The 15,912-nt window shown below is 56.1% G+C and overlaps 1 protein-coding gene across 1 annotated transcript in view; it reads right to left on the bottom strand.

The window, feature by feature from the left end:
- Nucleotides 1-15,912, bottom strand: part of LOC122897573 (pseudouridine 5'-phosphatase) — an 80,801-nt gene that overhangs the window by 45,104 nt on the left and 19,785 nt on the right. Inside the window, exon 2 of the mRNA XM_044235841.1 lies at nt 1,200-1,418. Within this exon, the coding sequence (XP_044091776.1) occupies nt 1,200-1,418 (219 nt within the window). The remainder of the gene's footprint in view (nt 1-1,199; nt 1,419-15,912) is intronic.

The following is a 15,912-nucleotide window of genomic DNA, read 5'->3' as shown; positions in this document are numbered from 1 at the left end:
AGGTCTGCGTCTCCTTCTGCCTCTGACCTTCCCCTGTCAGTCTCTCTCGGATGCATAAATTTAAGAACAAAATCTTCAGAAAGGAGCTGCGTGGATGTGTTTGCATCAGGAAGGGTGATGAGGCCATGAGCGTGTGCAAAGGGCACAGGACGGGAGCCGAGGCGTGCGGCGTGCAGCACAGAGCCTGTACCCACGGACACGCGGCTAGGCCTGGCTTCCAGCACAGCCCACAAAATTTGTGTGTCACGGGCACTGGCGTTCGCCGGGCCTTTCCAGGAAATTCTCCACTTCCAGCCCTATCCAATGTGCACTCTGGGATGCATGGATAAGTATTTCTAAAAAACACACACGTTTCAAAATCGACTCGGGATCACTTTAACAGAACTGTAAATCCCCAAATCACTGCTGTAACTGCAGATTTTTTTTTTTCCTCTCTCTTTCTCCTCGCTTTAGGAATTCCAAGATGGAGAATTCACCTGTCTTCCTGAAGATTCTTAAAACCGCACTCCGTTTCCAAGCATCTTTCGGCCCTGCCATCTAGAAAACCCCGGACCTTCTCACTTCTACAATGAAAGAGCAGACCATTCAGTTCTGAACGATCTTGAGTGAACAAGCGCCACAAAACGATGAAAAGTCCTCTCTGCTTTCAAAGGAAAATAAGGTAAGGGAGGGGTGAAGGGCTCACAGACAGGTTGCAAATGAATGGTGCCCTAACGGTACAAAAAAATAAAACAAAAAAGAAAAATGAAAAACGAAAAAAATTAAGCTTCTTTGGGGAGACGCAGGGACGGGCTCATCACGCATGGGCTGAAGTTTCCACAGTCGCTGAGATAAATCTGTCCCTGATTCTGAACAGGAAGAGGCAAAGCCACGTATTAGATCTTAAAGCACTCCCCCCCATGGATACGTTGTTCAGATACTACCGGAACAAGCAGGGTTCAAATGATTTTGGATCTCGGGATGCAGTGGAAGGAATACGTATTATGCTGAAAAGCCCAGACGGAATCACAGCAGAGGGTCAGCCCGACTGTCTCTGGGGTGCCTGGGAGCCTCCCACAAGACGAGATTTTGCGGGGACGGGATCGAGACCAAAGACGACACAAAGCCAGCGCGTTCACGGGCGCTGGCCCTCTGCCGTGCTTTTGAAGGACGCCGCGGAAGCTCCCGAGTGGGATCCCGTCGGCGGGAGGGCACGGTACCTGGCATCAGACCCGCGGTGGGGAACACGTCCTTCAGCTTCACCTGGCTTTCTTCCACCAGCTCCTCTTTGGACATGGGGAGCTGCAGGACGTCTATGACGATCTGCGCTGCCTCTAGCGCCTTTTTCCCCATGACCAGGGACTTGATCTCCCAGCTGTATTTCTTTCCGTAGCGGTCACATATTTCCTGGAACACCACTGAATAGAGCCGCTCGGTATCTGCAGGGAGAGAGATACGGCGATGGTGAGGGAGCGTGCTGTGTGAAGGCGGACCCCTGGCCCATTTTCCCGGGAAGCAGGCTTTGCTTCCAACTCGGTGTGTCTGGACCAGGCGTGCTGAAGGCCATCCCGTGAGGCCATCAGCTACAACTGAAGCGGCTGCGAGCAGGCAGCACCCGGGGTTGGGCGGGCCACCGTGCGCTGGCGGGGACACCTCCCTGCCTCCCGGCAGTGAGCACAGCGGGCGTGTGGGTGAGGCCGTGGGACCCGGGAGCCTCCGTCGTGGGAACGGGGCACGTCTGTCCAGCCTCGCGTTGCTGTGCCGCGCGCTCCCCGAACTTCCCTCACAGCCCTTCTCACGCCCGCGGTGTGCTGCGGGCGGGGGCTCTCCCACACCAAGACGTGCGGAGCACCAGCCAGGTACCCGACGATCCAGCTCACGTCCGACACAGGTCCCACGGCCGAAGGGCTGCCCCAAACTGTAACGAGATGTCAGTGCACACCACTCCGAGGGGCTGCGACCGAAAACGTGAGCAGAACCAGCGCCGGTGAGCCTGGGGAGGAAAAGGAGCCCTCGTGCACGGGGGCGGGGAATGCCAACGGGGGCAGACGCTCTGCGCAACAGCACAAACTTCAGGACAGAGTGACGACACGGTCCAGCTACTTCTGGTATTTACCTGCAGGAAACAGCGACGCTGACTCAAACACACACATGTTATAGGCACCGGGCTCCCCGGTGGCTCAGTCGGGGAAGCATCTGCCTTTGGCTCAGGTCGTGATCCCAGAGTCCAGGATTGAGCTCCGCATCGGGCTCCTTGGTCAGCGGGGAGTCTGCTTCTCCCTCTCCCTCTCCTGCTCCGCCTGCTTGTGCTCTCTCTCTCTCTAATAAATAAAAATCTTAGGGAAAAAAAGGGCCTGTGCACCCCATGTTCACGGAGCATTATGTACAACAGCCAAGATATGGAAGCATCCCCCGTGTTCATGCATAGACGGACGGATAAGGACGGAGCACAGAAGAAAGCACTGCTTAGAAGAAAGGAAATCTGGCCCTTTTGGACAACATGGACAGAGCTCCACGGTGATCTGCAAAGTCAGAGAGACAAAGGAGGTTGTATGGTTTTGTTCCCTTGCGAAATCTCAAGGATGGAACCAAGAGGGTAAACAGAGTCTTCAACACGGAGAACGCAGCAGTGGGCACCGGAGGGGACGGGGGAGTGCGGGATGGGTGGGGTAGGCAAAGGGGACCTGGGGGGTCACAGTGCACGGACGAAGTAAGTGACAGGGATGGGGGACACAGTCCATACTTGGTGACAGGTCTGCGTGCGGCACACAGGCTGACTGGGCTGACTATGGACACGGTTTTGTAATGCACAGAAATGCACGATCCCGACGACATAAGCCGGAAAGTTAACCGGGTAGTGTGTATCGGTCATACTGGGAACAGCCGGCGCTCAGCCCCCCAGGACTGCCCCAAGCCCCCGGCAATGCCACCTTCAAGCTCCGGCCGTCCCCTGTGACACAGGTGGGAGATCCCAGGACCCCGTCTTGGGCGCCGCGGCGGTGCTGGAGAGGCTCCCAGCGGTCAGGAAATGCTGACTCACTGTCCCCTGGTGTATCACGCAGGGTACGTGCGACGATGCAGGGGCGCGTGCGCAGGGAAGACGGGCCGAGGGCGAGCGGCACGGGCAAAGACGCGGTGCGCCTTCTTCCCGGCACCTGCACGCCCATGTCTGCCAGCAGGGAAGCTCTCGGGACGCCCGTACTCTTGGGGTTTCCATGAAGGCTTCGCCACGGACGCATGAGGCATGACCCACCCCTCCTGCAGCCCTGCACGCCTGTCCGCAGGACACGGAAAATGGAAAGGGCCAAGGTTCCCAACACACCTTGCTCGGCCGTTGCAGGAGCCCACCGGGGAGGGCCTCTGCACCACTGAAGACGGGCCCGTTGCTCCCGAAGTACGAGGGCTTCAGGAGCTCGGTTTCGGGAACCAGGGTCCGACGACAAACATTACAGCAAGGACGTGCCCAGGGATGCTATTATCCCTTGGGACCTTTGGCGGGTTCAGGGAGCTCTGTGCCAGCAACAGGGAGCCCAGGCGAACACATGTATGGTTTCTATGATTTCACAGGGCTGGATCGTGTCCCCAAAAAAGGCCAGTCTGGGAACTGGATCCCAGCTGGAGACTTTCGAGACAGTAAAGCTTCAGACACACCTCAGGGCGCATCCCGGGGTCTTTTCGGGTTAACAAGCGTCCCAGGGCACGCCCTGTAGTAATTGGCAGCATCACGGCTCCCACGCAGCTCAGGACATCAGATGCGCCACCGTATTTACCTCTGTTTACGCTGACTGTCCCTACATTTAACACATAAGCGGCGTTATCAGTGACGCGAGCCACGACCAGCGCCGTGAGCCGGGACAGGTCCTCGAGTAGTTAGTACAGAAAGAAGGTTCACAGCAGGGACGCTCGCACGGCAACCCCCAGGAGCGACGGTACTCCCAGGCAAGGACCGAACACCGGGACATTCGCAGGGCGTACATCCGCGTCTCAGGGAAGGCTCGTGCGCCCTCGCTGTGGCTGTGACGGGCTTCCCTGCGTCCACCCTGGACCCCGGCAGAAAGGTCCGTTCACTGAGAATCCACGTGGGAGGGAAGGTGCCCGAGGAGCGACCGATGTCTCCGCAGAGCAAGCGTCTCCAGACCAGGGAAGCCGCAGGGGGTGAGTGTGTGCTGGTGACCCCGAGCCCTGGAACCCAGAAAGGCTCTGTCAGGAGGGGTCTCGCTGACCTCGCTGTTGGCTGTGGCAGCCACAGACACTCGGGGAGGCCTGGGGGTGACGGACGGGGTCACCACGCAGAGTCCAGGTTCCGACAAGTTCAGGACACAGACCGCCCTGCTGGCATTTCCGCAGGAAGGCCGATGCGGGGCAGGAAGCAACGGAACGGTGCCCCTTCTCGACTGCATGTGGAGAGGAGACCACCGCTGCTGCGCGGGCGTGCACACAGGCGTGCGTGCTCTCTGGGACGGCCTGAAGTTGGCACGCTGTGACCCGTGCCCGGCCGCTGTCACCCGCAAACCTCCGCTCCTTCCCGACGCCCTGTCCGGCGGCCGCCCGGCACACGGGGCAGCAACCCCGGGCCCGTGGATGGCAGGAGGCGTGGGGCTGTGCCCGTGAGCCACGGCTGCGGCGGTGTCACCGATGTGTCCCTGTGCATCTCCCGCACGGGGGTGTCCAGGGATGCCTCCACGGGACAGCACACCTGCCACGTGTCTGCTGCTGGCTTGACGGATGTCACTGTTCACAAGTCCCTGTCCCTGGGCTCGCTGCACCTGCTAGGGGATCTCTGGTTCTTCCGGGTCGCACTGGGGCTCGGCAGGCACTCTGGACGCCTGTCCCGGGGGCTCTCAGGGTCAGCACCAGCGGCTCCGTGGGAGCCCACTCTTCTTTCAATGTTCAGGGTGGGCTGCCTCCCCTCTGGCCCCCACACCTGCTACCCATAGTGGCTGACCCTGTTCTTCCTGCCATCGTCCCCTGAATGCGTTCTGCCAGGACCTCGCTGCGGCCTCGGTCCCCTGGACCACCCCGGACCCGCCGCCCCGTGGTGGGATGCCGAACACACAGGTCTCAGCCGCCCCCACCCCAGGCATTCGGGACGGCTCACACGTCACCTCTGCACGGGGGAAAGCCTGTTTGGGTCTGGTTTGGTTTACCTGGCACAGAACATGGTGAGGCTTCAGGAAAAGTCTCCTGGGGTCGTCTGCAGACCAAGCCACAGCTGGGGCAGCCGCCGGAGTGACTGGAGTTTTTCGGAACGCACGGTGCCCCCTCCACGTACTGTTTCTGAAGAAGGCAGACAACGGAAGGGCAGCTGGCTTGTCCCCGTCATCAACAGCAGAAAGGCCTTCCCCAGCCTTCTGGGGCCAACGGGCTCCGGGGACAAACACTCCTTTTCGGTGCGCCCCCGTGAGGGGGTCGGAGGAGTGGGAAAGAGAAGGACAGACACGCAGTGATGCTGGGCCTTTTGACCTTCTTCCCTCGCACATCCTCCTCTAGGACTTGAGACAGGTCCGCGGCAGAAGGAAACTCCAGGCACCGAATGACAAAGAAACGACTGTGGGGCCTTAAAAGCAAAGTCTAGCATGCAGGGAGAGGCAGCCGAGGCCCGGCGGAAGACGGACATAGCCATCGGGGACTCCTGCTAACGCCAGCAGACAACAGAGAAGAAAGGGTGCGACAGAAATACTGATCCCCAAGACAGAAACACGGTGATGGCCTTTAAATGCTTTAAACAGAGGCGCCTGGATGGCTCAGCCAGTTAAAGCCTCTGCCTTCAGCTCAGGTCATGATCTCAGGGTCCTGGGATCGAGCCCCGCATCGGGCTCTCTGCTCCGCGGGGAGCCTGCTTCCGCCTCTCTCTCTGCCTGCCTCTCTGCCTACTTGTGATCTCTCTCTGTCAAATAAATGAATAAATAAAATCTTAAAAACTAGAACTACATGAAATGCTTTAAACAGTGTTTATTTAAAGCTCCGTGTCACAGCTTTTAATTTAACAGACACTGGACGGTGGGATTATCAATGTGCAGGGACTGTGCAGACGGCGTTTCTTCAGAATGTCGATCACGCTCCCCCCAGACCCTCGGTGCGTAAGCGAGGATGTGAACGGGTCATTCCACTCCTTGGATCCAAGGATGTGTGTGCCAACACGTGACGGCACCCTCACACACTCAAGGGACCACGGTTGGAGAGGAATCCGTTCCAAAGACCTACTTTTCATCGGGGGTACAGGGTCCCCCCGTTCAGAAGCGAGGGAGCGAGTCCCAAGCTCTGCAACTCGGGTCTGCGTTACTGTTCAGCAGAACATCATCGCAGCATGTTACAGCGACGAAACTGCCGCCGTCCTCAGGTGTGTTCGGAGAACGTTCCTCGCAAAAGCCAGCCTCCCTCTGGGCCGTAAGAGGGAGACCGTGCAGCACCGGGGGGCCGCCGCAGGTGCGCTGATCACATAAGCGGGCACAGGAGGGCGCCCAACGGGAGACGGGACCCTGGCAAGCTGGGCAAGGTGGCCGCAAGCCAGGTGTGGCCGTGGGCGGCACGCTGCCCTCCTGGGTGGGGAAATGAGACACTGAGGTTTAAAGTCCCTGAACCAATGCCAAAGGGTAACCCAGTCCTATACCTGGACAACGGCTGCCTATGCACGGTGACCTTGACGGCCTGCGCTGCGGTCTCCGAGGCGGAGGTTCTAGAAAGTTACCATCTTCTTCTCATTGCGAACGGACCGACATGCTGGCCGAGCCCATCCCTGCCTCCCGGAGCCAGCCTGCGTCTCACCCCGTGAGGACAGGAGCGGGGAGGCTGTTTCCCCACGTCTCCCTTGCAGGAAGCTGGAGCGTACAAGCAGGTGCCTAATTCCGCTGTAAAAACAAGCAGTCCCACGGCTTCACAGCCAGAGTCCTTCATCCGCGTGTCGCTGACAAGCACGTGTGACAAGGCCTGATTTCTCGAGGCGCCTGGGTGGCTCGGTCGGCTCAGCGTCTGCCTTCCGCTCAAGTCATGACCCCGAGACCCACATCTGGCCCCCTGCTTAGCGGGAAGCCTGCTTCTCCGTCTCCTTCTGCCTGCTGCTCCCCCTGCCTGTGCCCTCTATCTCAAGAAAAGAAGAGAAATTGAGAGAAAAGACCCGATTTCTCTGCTCATCCGCATTTTGCTCCCAGAGGAGACCTGAATGCAATGAGGTCTGGGGAGAAAGTGTGGACATCAGTAACATGAAAGCTGAACGGTCAACTCCCAGCTCGACCACTGCTTAGCGGACAGTCCTGGTTAAGGTTCTTAAGCTTCATAACTTGGAGTTTCTGCCCTGGGAGCACGGGTGCCAAGCTGCTCTTGGTCTGTAAGGCCGACTGTGACCACACAGTCTGACGCCCGCTGCCCGGGTCCGTGACCCTGCCCTGCAGCTGAGAACTCACCGAAATCTGCCAGCAGGTGCTCATCCCCCCAGCTGGGCCCTGGGTTACGGGTCTGCAGAATGGGGACAGTAATGGGGCCACGACACACCTTCTGAGTGGCCGTGTCCTCGATGTAGCCTAGACCTGGGCCGAGCTCTGAGCACAGCGTCTGGCCACGGGAAACTCCAGCATCATCGTGGGGAACCCGGGCTGTGGGGACGCCTGCCTTGCACCTGAGGTGCAGAAAGCTTGTAACCATTGAGCCTCCCTGAGTTCGGAGACCACAAGACCTGCTTTCTTGCCGCACAGCAGTGCTCCAAAAAGGGCAAAGACCTGTTCTGACAAGTCACTGGCCCTCCTGAGACCGTTTCCTTAAAAAAAACGAAACACCAATCTGCTACGTCGTGGCAATGTCTTCACGTTGGGGGCACATGGAACGAGCTTCATGAACGCATGGTATCTAACGGTCCGGCCTGGTACATGACCGGGATCTCTCATCTCCGGTTCCTCAACCCATTAAGTCCTGCAAACAGACACATCTTCATTTAGCAGCAAAATCGGACCTGGGCTGGCAGGAGGAGGGTTTCCTGTTCCCCGAGTGTGATTCCTGATGAGGTCCTCTGTAGGTATAGCTAAGGGTTTCGCCTGGGCCCTGCCCCAGACCCTGCCCCACCGAGAGTCCACGCATTGCGCAGAAAACGCATTATAACACATTTTAAAGCCGATAACGGGAAAATCTAAACACAACTGGCTCCTTGCAAAGCACGACCAAGGAATGGAATGCTTCCGTCCGGAATGATATTCTCTCCAAAAGAGTCGTGCTTTTATTTTTCCCAATGACAGAAGGGGGGGTGGGGGGACCAAAAGCCGGGATTTGGTGGGACAGACAGGTTAGGTCACGGAAGAGACATTTTCACACGGAAGAACGCATGTTCAGAGAAAATCGAAAGGTCGCAACAGGGCAGATGCGAAGACGGGGCTGAATGAGGGCTTTCTCTCACTCACAAGCGTAGCAGGGTTTTCAAACGGGGTTGAACACTGCCTCTTTTTTACCGTTTGATCAACGTGGGGGTGTCTTTTTCTAAGCTGTTTTAAGAGCACGTCATAGGTGACGGTTAACTGCTGAACAGATAGGTCTTTTTTTTTCTTTTTTCTTTTTTTTAAGATTTTATTTATTTTTCAGACAGGGAGAGCAGGAGCAAGGGCAGAAGAAGAGGGAGACGCAGGCTCCCCGCTGACTAAGGGTCCCCAGACTGCAGAGATCATGACCCAAGCCAGAGGCAGACGCCTGTCAGACCGAGCCCCGCAGATGTCCCTGAACTGACGTTTATTTACTGACCAGGGGTACAGTATTTTCAGGGAACAGAGTCAGCTCCCCAAAGATACTGTTCTACTAGTTTCCGATCCTCTGCACTGATTCCCAAAGTGTCCTCCCCAGGGAAGCAGCATCAGGAATGCGCATTCCTGGTCCCACCCCAGATATGCAGACTCGGAATCTGGGGTGGGGCCCTGCCCTGTGCCTTTTATCAAGCACCCCCAGGGCTGTGGTTGTGTGCTCAAGCTGAAAAACAGTTAGCTAACAGAACGGGCTTACTGAAGCCCCGAGCTTTGTCAAGTCAGCGGTTTTAAAAAGGGATCCACGCTAAGAAGAGCTTCTTTTCAGTAATGACATACACAGAACTGAGTAGAAAGTAAGGGGGATAAAAACACCTATGACATTCATCCCCATGTTGACATTTGCTTCCTTCTTTGGCCCCCAAAAGGAGATCTACGTTAATATATTTTTCTCGGAAGATCAAGTCTTTAAAGTAAGAAATGCGGAATGTGCCCCATTCTTCCTGAAGTTAACACCAGCAAACGGCTTCAATTCCTGGAGCTGTCGGTTCGGGGCAATGACGTGGGTGCCCCTGGGGAGGAGAAGAGCCGGCTAGGGTTCTGTTCTACACGGCACGGTTACCCACGGCAAGGGCGCGCGGCCTTTGGAGCAGCACCTAACTTGCCACACTTTCAAGAATAGGGGACAGACAGCTTCCTGGGTCCGTATCGAAAGAATGAGTTCAACGGCTCCTTTTTCTCTTCATGGGAAATCAAGAGGACACGGTGCGGCTCTGGGACCAGCGAACCCAACGTCGGAGCTGGTCACTGGCAGCCAGTGAGGACAGCTACTCAAGCTCTCCCAGGCGCCATCTGCACACTCTAGGCGGGGATTGGACTCCCCCCGCGAACGCCCTCGCAGCCGTAGGAAAGACATCAACGCAAACCGGGAGTCCTTTTCCAAAACTGGACTGCGGGGCTGGTCACACAGCTCTGTGAACCCCGGAGCTCTGAAGGTCCTGGGCCTGGCACGCCGGTGACTCCCGGGAGACAGCAGCAGGGCCGTGGAACGCTCTCCGTCTGATATCTCCACGGCCTGGGGCTGTTCTTTACTTCTTAAGGCAGCCAAGCTTGCTTAATAATCTTTAGAACCCTAAAGGCAAAAGCTGTTTTGTAAGGTCACCAGCAGCAACCGGAGCTAAGTGCTGCTCCTGCCGCTCCCGGCACACAGCCCGCAGCCCAGATCCTCTCGGCGGAGCCGTCATCTGGCTCCCAGAGACGCAGGCCGGCCTCCCTCTGTCAATCGGCCTGTCTGGCCGCTGTGACACGCCAAGGCCAAGGCAACGCATGTCCGCGAACGGACAGGAGGAGCATGTCTGTGAGGAGCGGCGCTCAGCCCGGGAGAGGTAGGAAGGCGCTACAGGACAGCTGCAAAGGGCAGAGGGAGCATGAAAATGCTCTGGTAGGGGCTTAGCAAGGGAAGAAGTGAAGGCACTGCCCGAGTTTCCAGTCCTCAATGACGAGAGCAAGTGTGGAAGTCTGCGAGGGGCCCTCGGAGGAGCCTGCAGGAGCTCTGATTCCGAGCGCAGCGGAAGGAGCCCCGTGGAGGGAAGGCTGTGCTGACCTGACCGCGGCTACAGGAGCGGCCTGGGGGAGCAGGAGGGGTGTGTCTGGAAGCGGGGCCTGCTATGGGACGCTCTGCGGGGCACACCCGAGGGTACGGGGTGTTCCTGCACGGAAAGCCGGCAGTCACAGAGGACTGAGCAGGCGGTGAGGCGTGCCTGCTGCGGAGGTTCTGCTCCGGCGTCCGGGGGTAGGTGTGGGGTCCAGGTCAAGGCCCTGCGGTCACCTGTGTCCCAGGCATGGTTCGCACAAGGAGGCCCTCGTGTGTAGGGCAGCAGCCTATAATCCCAGAGGGCAGGGGTCTCCATCTCACCACAGAACGTCACCTGCTGAGCCGTGAAGGGGCACAGATTGTGTTGCTCCCCATGTCTGCCTGGCCACCCAGCGGTCCCTGAGCAAACCTTGATCATATCCCCAGGCCAGCGGTGGGATCCCAGGTGCCGCCTGGTGTCATTCACTCCCCCACCCCGGTACGCCTCCCTCTTCACCCAGGAACCCATTTGCCCGCATCGTCTCAGCCCTGCCATGCTCTCAGCCACTCAGGAGGGAGGAGCCCCCATGCCATCCGCACACCAAAAAGTCCCTGCATGGGGATGAGGAGCTGTTTAGGAGGAGGCCGTGCCGCAGCCAGGAGTCACGGCCGGGGTTTAAAGAGTCTGTGCACCGCTGTGGGCACGGACACAGCCGCGTCTGCGTCGGGCCGTCTGCGCGTGCCCCAGGCCCGCCGGCGAACCCCGTCTGCCTGTTTTCCCTCATCCTGCTAAGGATCACGAGGATTCTGTCCTAAGACGGCTGGTTTGTGGGAATCGCTTCAGAGCCATTGCGGAGTGAAGCTGCGTCCAAACGAAAACCAGAGGTAACTATGTCACAGGGACTTCCCAGGCAACAACCAACTACCAAAAAGCTTTCCAAGAATCTGGTGTGGGGGAAAGCCACAAGCAGAAACCGTGCTGGTACAGGATTCCAGCCCATCTTTACCCAGATTTCCTTCCATTAAAAAGCAGCAGGCACTAGGAGCCACTACAAGAAATTAAGCTTCGTGGATTATTTCCTTGTAATGCCTGCCCATTTCGCTTAATTATTAGGGATCCAAAGACCTCACGGCTCTCCCGTGCTAAACATGTATCTTTTATGGTTAGGATACTGAGAAAAAGAGAGGAAAAACCTACGATGGTATAAACTAGAACCCAATCCAACCTAAAATTGATTCCCCCCCAACAAGACTCATAAAGTTCAGACCAAGTTTGAAACGACACAGCACAGAGGTCCCTGTGGAAGAAATATTTGTAAATCAGTAGCACCGTGTGTTGTGGAAGCATCTAGCATCACGGAGCAGAAGCCTGGATGAGCAAGCTTAACCACCAGCCATCAATCCTGGGGACGCAGCCTCGGCACATGCCTGAGAGACGATCCGTTCGGGTATTTCTTGGCTACCTATTGTGTGACAGGCCCTGAGAACCACCTGATAATTGAGTCCGAAATGGGTGCTGCTACAAGTGCCATAAATCTGCCATGTCGGAACCAAACGGCTCCCTCATGTTTGTCGGGAAAAGTAAACAAAGGAGCAAACACCTACAAAGGTCTGACACACTTTGCAGAAAGAATGATTGACAAAACGTCGATACATCAATGCGAGGATTTCTCAAGACCTACGGAAATGTCGCCACCGTCGGCGAACCCCGACCTGCAGGTGGCCCAGAAAGGTCCCGGTGGACGTGCACGCAGGAGTCCGGCACGGAGGGAGGGTGCGTTGGGACACGCACCTCCTCGCAGCACGGGCAGGAGAAATAAGACGGCGGGTGCATGTGAGGAAGGGAAGGACCGTCATGGGTTCCCCAGCAAACACAGCACGTTCGTACCTGCTGGGGCACTCGGGGGCTTTCTCCCACAGCCACCGACTGTCCGCGATGAGCTTCCGACACACGGACGAGAGAGACACACGCGTGGACTCTGTGCCAGCTGCGTCACCTTTCAAGGGAGCCTGCGCGGAACAGGTACTGCTTCCTCGTGTGCGGGGATGTAAACAACGGAAATGCACAATTAACAAGCAGGGAATTATGAACCATGGTAATATCTGCTTCCGACGGGAAGCTTGCGTGCTCTCGCAGGCTCACAGAGAAGTATGTACGTACTGATGTTCCCACTCCCATGGTGCTATCCGTTTTGAACTGTAAAGGAGTAATAGTAAAGGCGATGGCTCAAAAGAAGGAGCAGTAATAATAGTAACGCGAGTCACCCTTTGTCAAGTAAAACCGGTGGTTGGCATGTGACCTGCCTCTCGGGCATTATCAGTTACTCCACTCAGGAGGTATCGGTATTGGTCTAAGGACTTTTTTTTTTTCTGGTAATCCGTACCCAACTTTTAAAACTCATGAGAAAAGAAAAAAGATTAATTTATTTTAGAGAGAGTGCGAACAGATGGAGAGGCAAAGGGAGAGGCGGGGGCTTCCTGCTGGGCATGTAACCCGAAGTGGGGCTCAGTTTCATGACCCGAGACCACAAGCGGAGCCGAAACCAAGAGTTGGACCCTTCACCCCCTGAGCCACCCAGGCGCCCTTGCCAGTCACCTAGAAACATGAGCTGCTTCCAAAAATGTGGCTGCATCACACATACATGTACAGAAACATAACTGTGCAATGGTTCTTGGGATCACAGATGTAAATATAAAACCCAAACTCCAAAACTTGTGGAAGAGGGGCACCTGGGTGGCTCAGTGGGTTAAGCCGCTGCCTTCGGCTCAGGTCATGATCCTGGGGTCCTGGGATCGAGTCCTGCATCGGGCTCTCTGCTCAGTGGGGAGTCTGCGTCCTCCTCTCTCTCTGCCTGCCTCTCTGCCTGCTTGTGATCTCTGTCAAGTAAATAAATAAAATCTTTTTAAAAAAATTTGTAGAAGAAAACACAGCATCTTGGGAATCTCGGGTTATATGACGTTTTCATACACAGACCACAAAAAGCAGGAGTCGTAGGAGAACACACGTAAAAAAAATTAAAAGACACCAGTAAGAAAACAAAAGGCAAGCCACAGGTAGAATAAAAATCCTTACAACACACACACACACTCACACACACACTTTCACGCACATCACTTGCATCTAGAATATACTAAGAACCTAATGTTACAACTCAAGGATGAGACAAAAACAAGCTGCCATTGGCAGAAAAACAGTCCCACCAACGTCTATAACCGAATCCCCAGAACCTCAGACTGTCCTACCTTACAAGGCAAAAGGGAAGGTGCACGAGATCAGGTTAAGTGTGTGGAGATGGGGGGTGGTCCTCAATTATGCAGCAGGTACAACGTCCTCATCAAGGGTCTTTACAGACGAAGGCAGGTGGGTCAGAGTCAGAGGAGGGCTGGGCACAGAAGCAGGGGCTGGGAGGGAGGGAGGACCACAAGGCAAGGAATGCGGGCGGCCTCTCGGAGCCGGAAAAGCAAGAAGACAGAGGCTCCTCCAGACGGTCCAGAAGGAACTCAGCCCTGCCAGCACCTTCATTCTAACCCAACAAGACCGATGTCCCTCTGGCCTCCAGAACGGTACGGTAATAAATCTGCTGTGTTCCGCCACGAGCCATGAAGCCATCTGTGATCATTTGTGATAGCTCCGATAAGAAGCTAATACACAACTCAGCAGAAGAACCACGGGGGTAAACGGCCCGGCGGCCTCTCAAACACTGACCAAACAAGCATCAGCAGTAAAAAGGAGAAAACAAGCTATTGGAACACGCTGTAACACACATAAGTGTCAGTCAATTATGTGCAAGGAAAGGTATCAGGGAAGTTCTCAGAAGTGCCAACTCATCTACAGCGGGAGGAGCAGATCGGCAGCTACCTTGGCATGGGCTGAAGAGACAGAGGGCTGCGGAGGCCCATGGAGCATGAGGAGTTGTGGGAATGTTTTCGCCTTGAGTGTACAAGTGGAATCACGCTAAAATGATCCCACTGTGCACGTTAACCTTCCCTGGAAGGCTAGCGCAATTCCACTTTCCTGGGACGTGACCTTCCTTCATAAAAGGTCGTTTCTGGGCAAGAAGACATTCACTGACTGCATCCAAACGTATGGTTAGGTTCTCGAAACATGGGCAGTTTTACAGGAAACTGAGCCCTCCAGGACTACAGACAACCGAAAGCAAAAACCACCCAACACGTCAAACCCTGCCCTTCCTGTGGGTTTCAGAGCAGCCACCAGGGTATGGCCACCATAGGACGGGACGGATGAATTAAGATCTCCCTCGAGTCCAACAGACATCGAGAGCAAAATTCTGTTGAGTCATACTTAAAACTACAAATTCTAAGTAAATCTGTGACTCAGTCTATATGGATGAAAACAATAGTCCAAAGAGTCCAAAGAGTCAAGAAAATCAAGGAATTTTGTTTACACTTTGCCTACTAGAGATTTTCCGAATTTACCAATTGGATATCATCGCCGTTTTCAGTACAACGTCAAAATGGGTATATGGAGCACAGCGTGGTCCCGCTGTTGTCGAATACTGTCCCGGGGGCCCGCCCACGACAATCAGGACGAGATCGTGGGGACCAACACCAGCTTCCATGAACACGGTCCTCGGTCCACCAAAAAAGACACCTGTCTTTTAGAAACCATGACATTTGTTCCCAAGGACAAAAGACTTAGCAGTGTTGCCGGGATTTCGGGGGTAATATGATGGAATTTCCCTAGGGAAATTCCAGGTGTCCCAGGACCCCTGTCAGATCAGGTGTGCCCAGCGAGCCACGGGACGCAGGCAAGCAGCTTTCCACCTACTACCATGATCACACAGAGCACGTCTCATGGGACCCACTGGATGAATGACCCCATCCCCTTTCCTAAGAAAGGGTAAGAAACAGACAAGTAAGATGATCCATCCCGAGCATGTGGGCCTCCCTCCTCCAGTGCCTTCTGCTTCCCGAGCACCTAGCGTGCTGCTCTGCTCCCCCTCCTGCCCCTAGAGAGGCCGTCACGCGGTGGGGAAGGCGAGCTGTTGGCATCGGCCGGCTGTGGAAGCAGCCAACGGTGGGGGAGAGGGGAAGGCTGCAGGCAGAGAGGCAAAGAGCAGACAGGGCGGCATTTCCCGAGCTCAGCGAAACCGCGCTGTGAGAGACAAGCCTCTTCTAAAATAGGGGTAAATTCCGGGAAATCACTGTGGGATTGGGTGGTGATAACGCAGCGTTTTTCCGGTTAAAAACCTCCCAAACTCAGCTCAGACGCACGTCACCAGGGGCAGACTGCGTCCCGATGTTTAATGATACGTGACGGATCCCCACATGCTGAGGCCGCTGGAGAATCAAGAAAATGAAACGCATGAGCGGACGGATCAAATATATAAAAACGAGACACGGAGACTGAGTTTCAGCGACGCCGCCCGGGCGCGTGGGCTGTCTGGCCCGGAAGCGCACAGCCACGTCCACGCCACCCGCCGTCCCTTCAACACGCGGCCCCCGGACGCAGCCTCAGCTCCGGGCATGGGCGTCCCGCTGGCCTTCTCCGGGCGGCCCAGCAGCATCCGCTTTCCTTGGGAGCTCGAGGGGAAAGGCAGACTCTCGTATGGACCCGCACCTACCGAGTCAGAGAGCCCGGGGCCCTGGGGGCCCTAACAAGCCCTCCGGAAGCATCTGACACCT

Source organism: Neovison vison, chromosome X (assembly GCF_020171115.1).
Source record: "Neovison vison isolate M4711 chromosome X, ASM_NN_V1, whole genome shotgun sequence".
Lineage (NCBI taxonomy): Eukaryota > Metazoa > Chordata > Mammalia > Carnivora > Mustelidae > Neogale > Neogale vison.
Note: the sequence above shows the minus strand (reverse complement) of the source record. Positions and strands in the feature narration are given on the sequence as shown.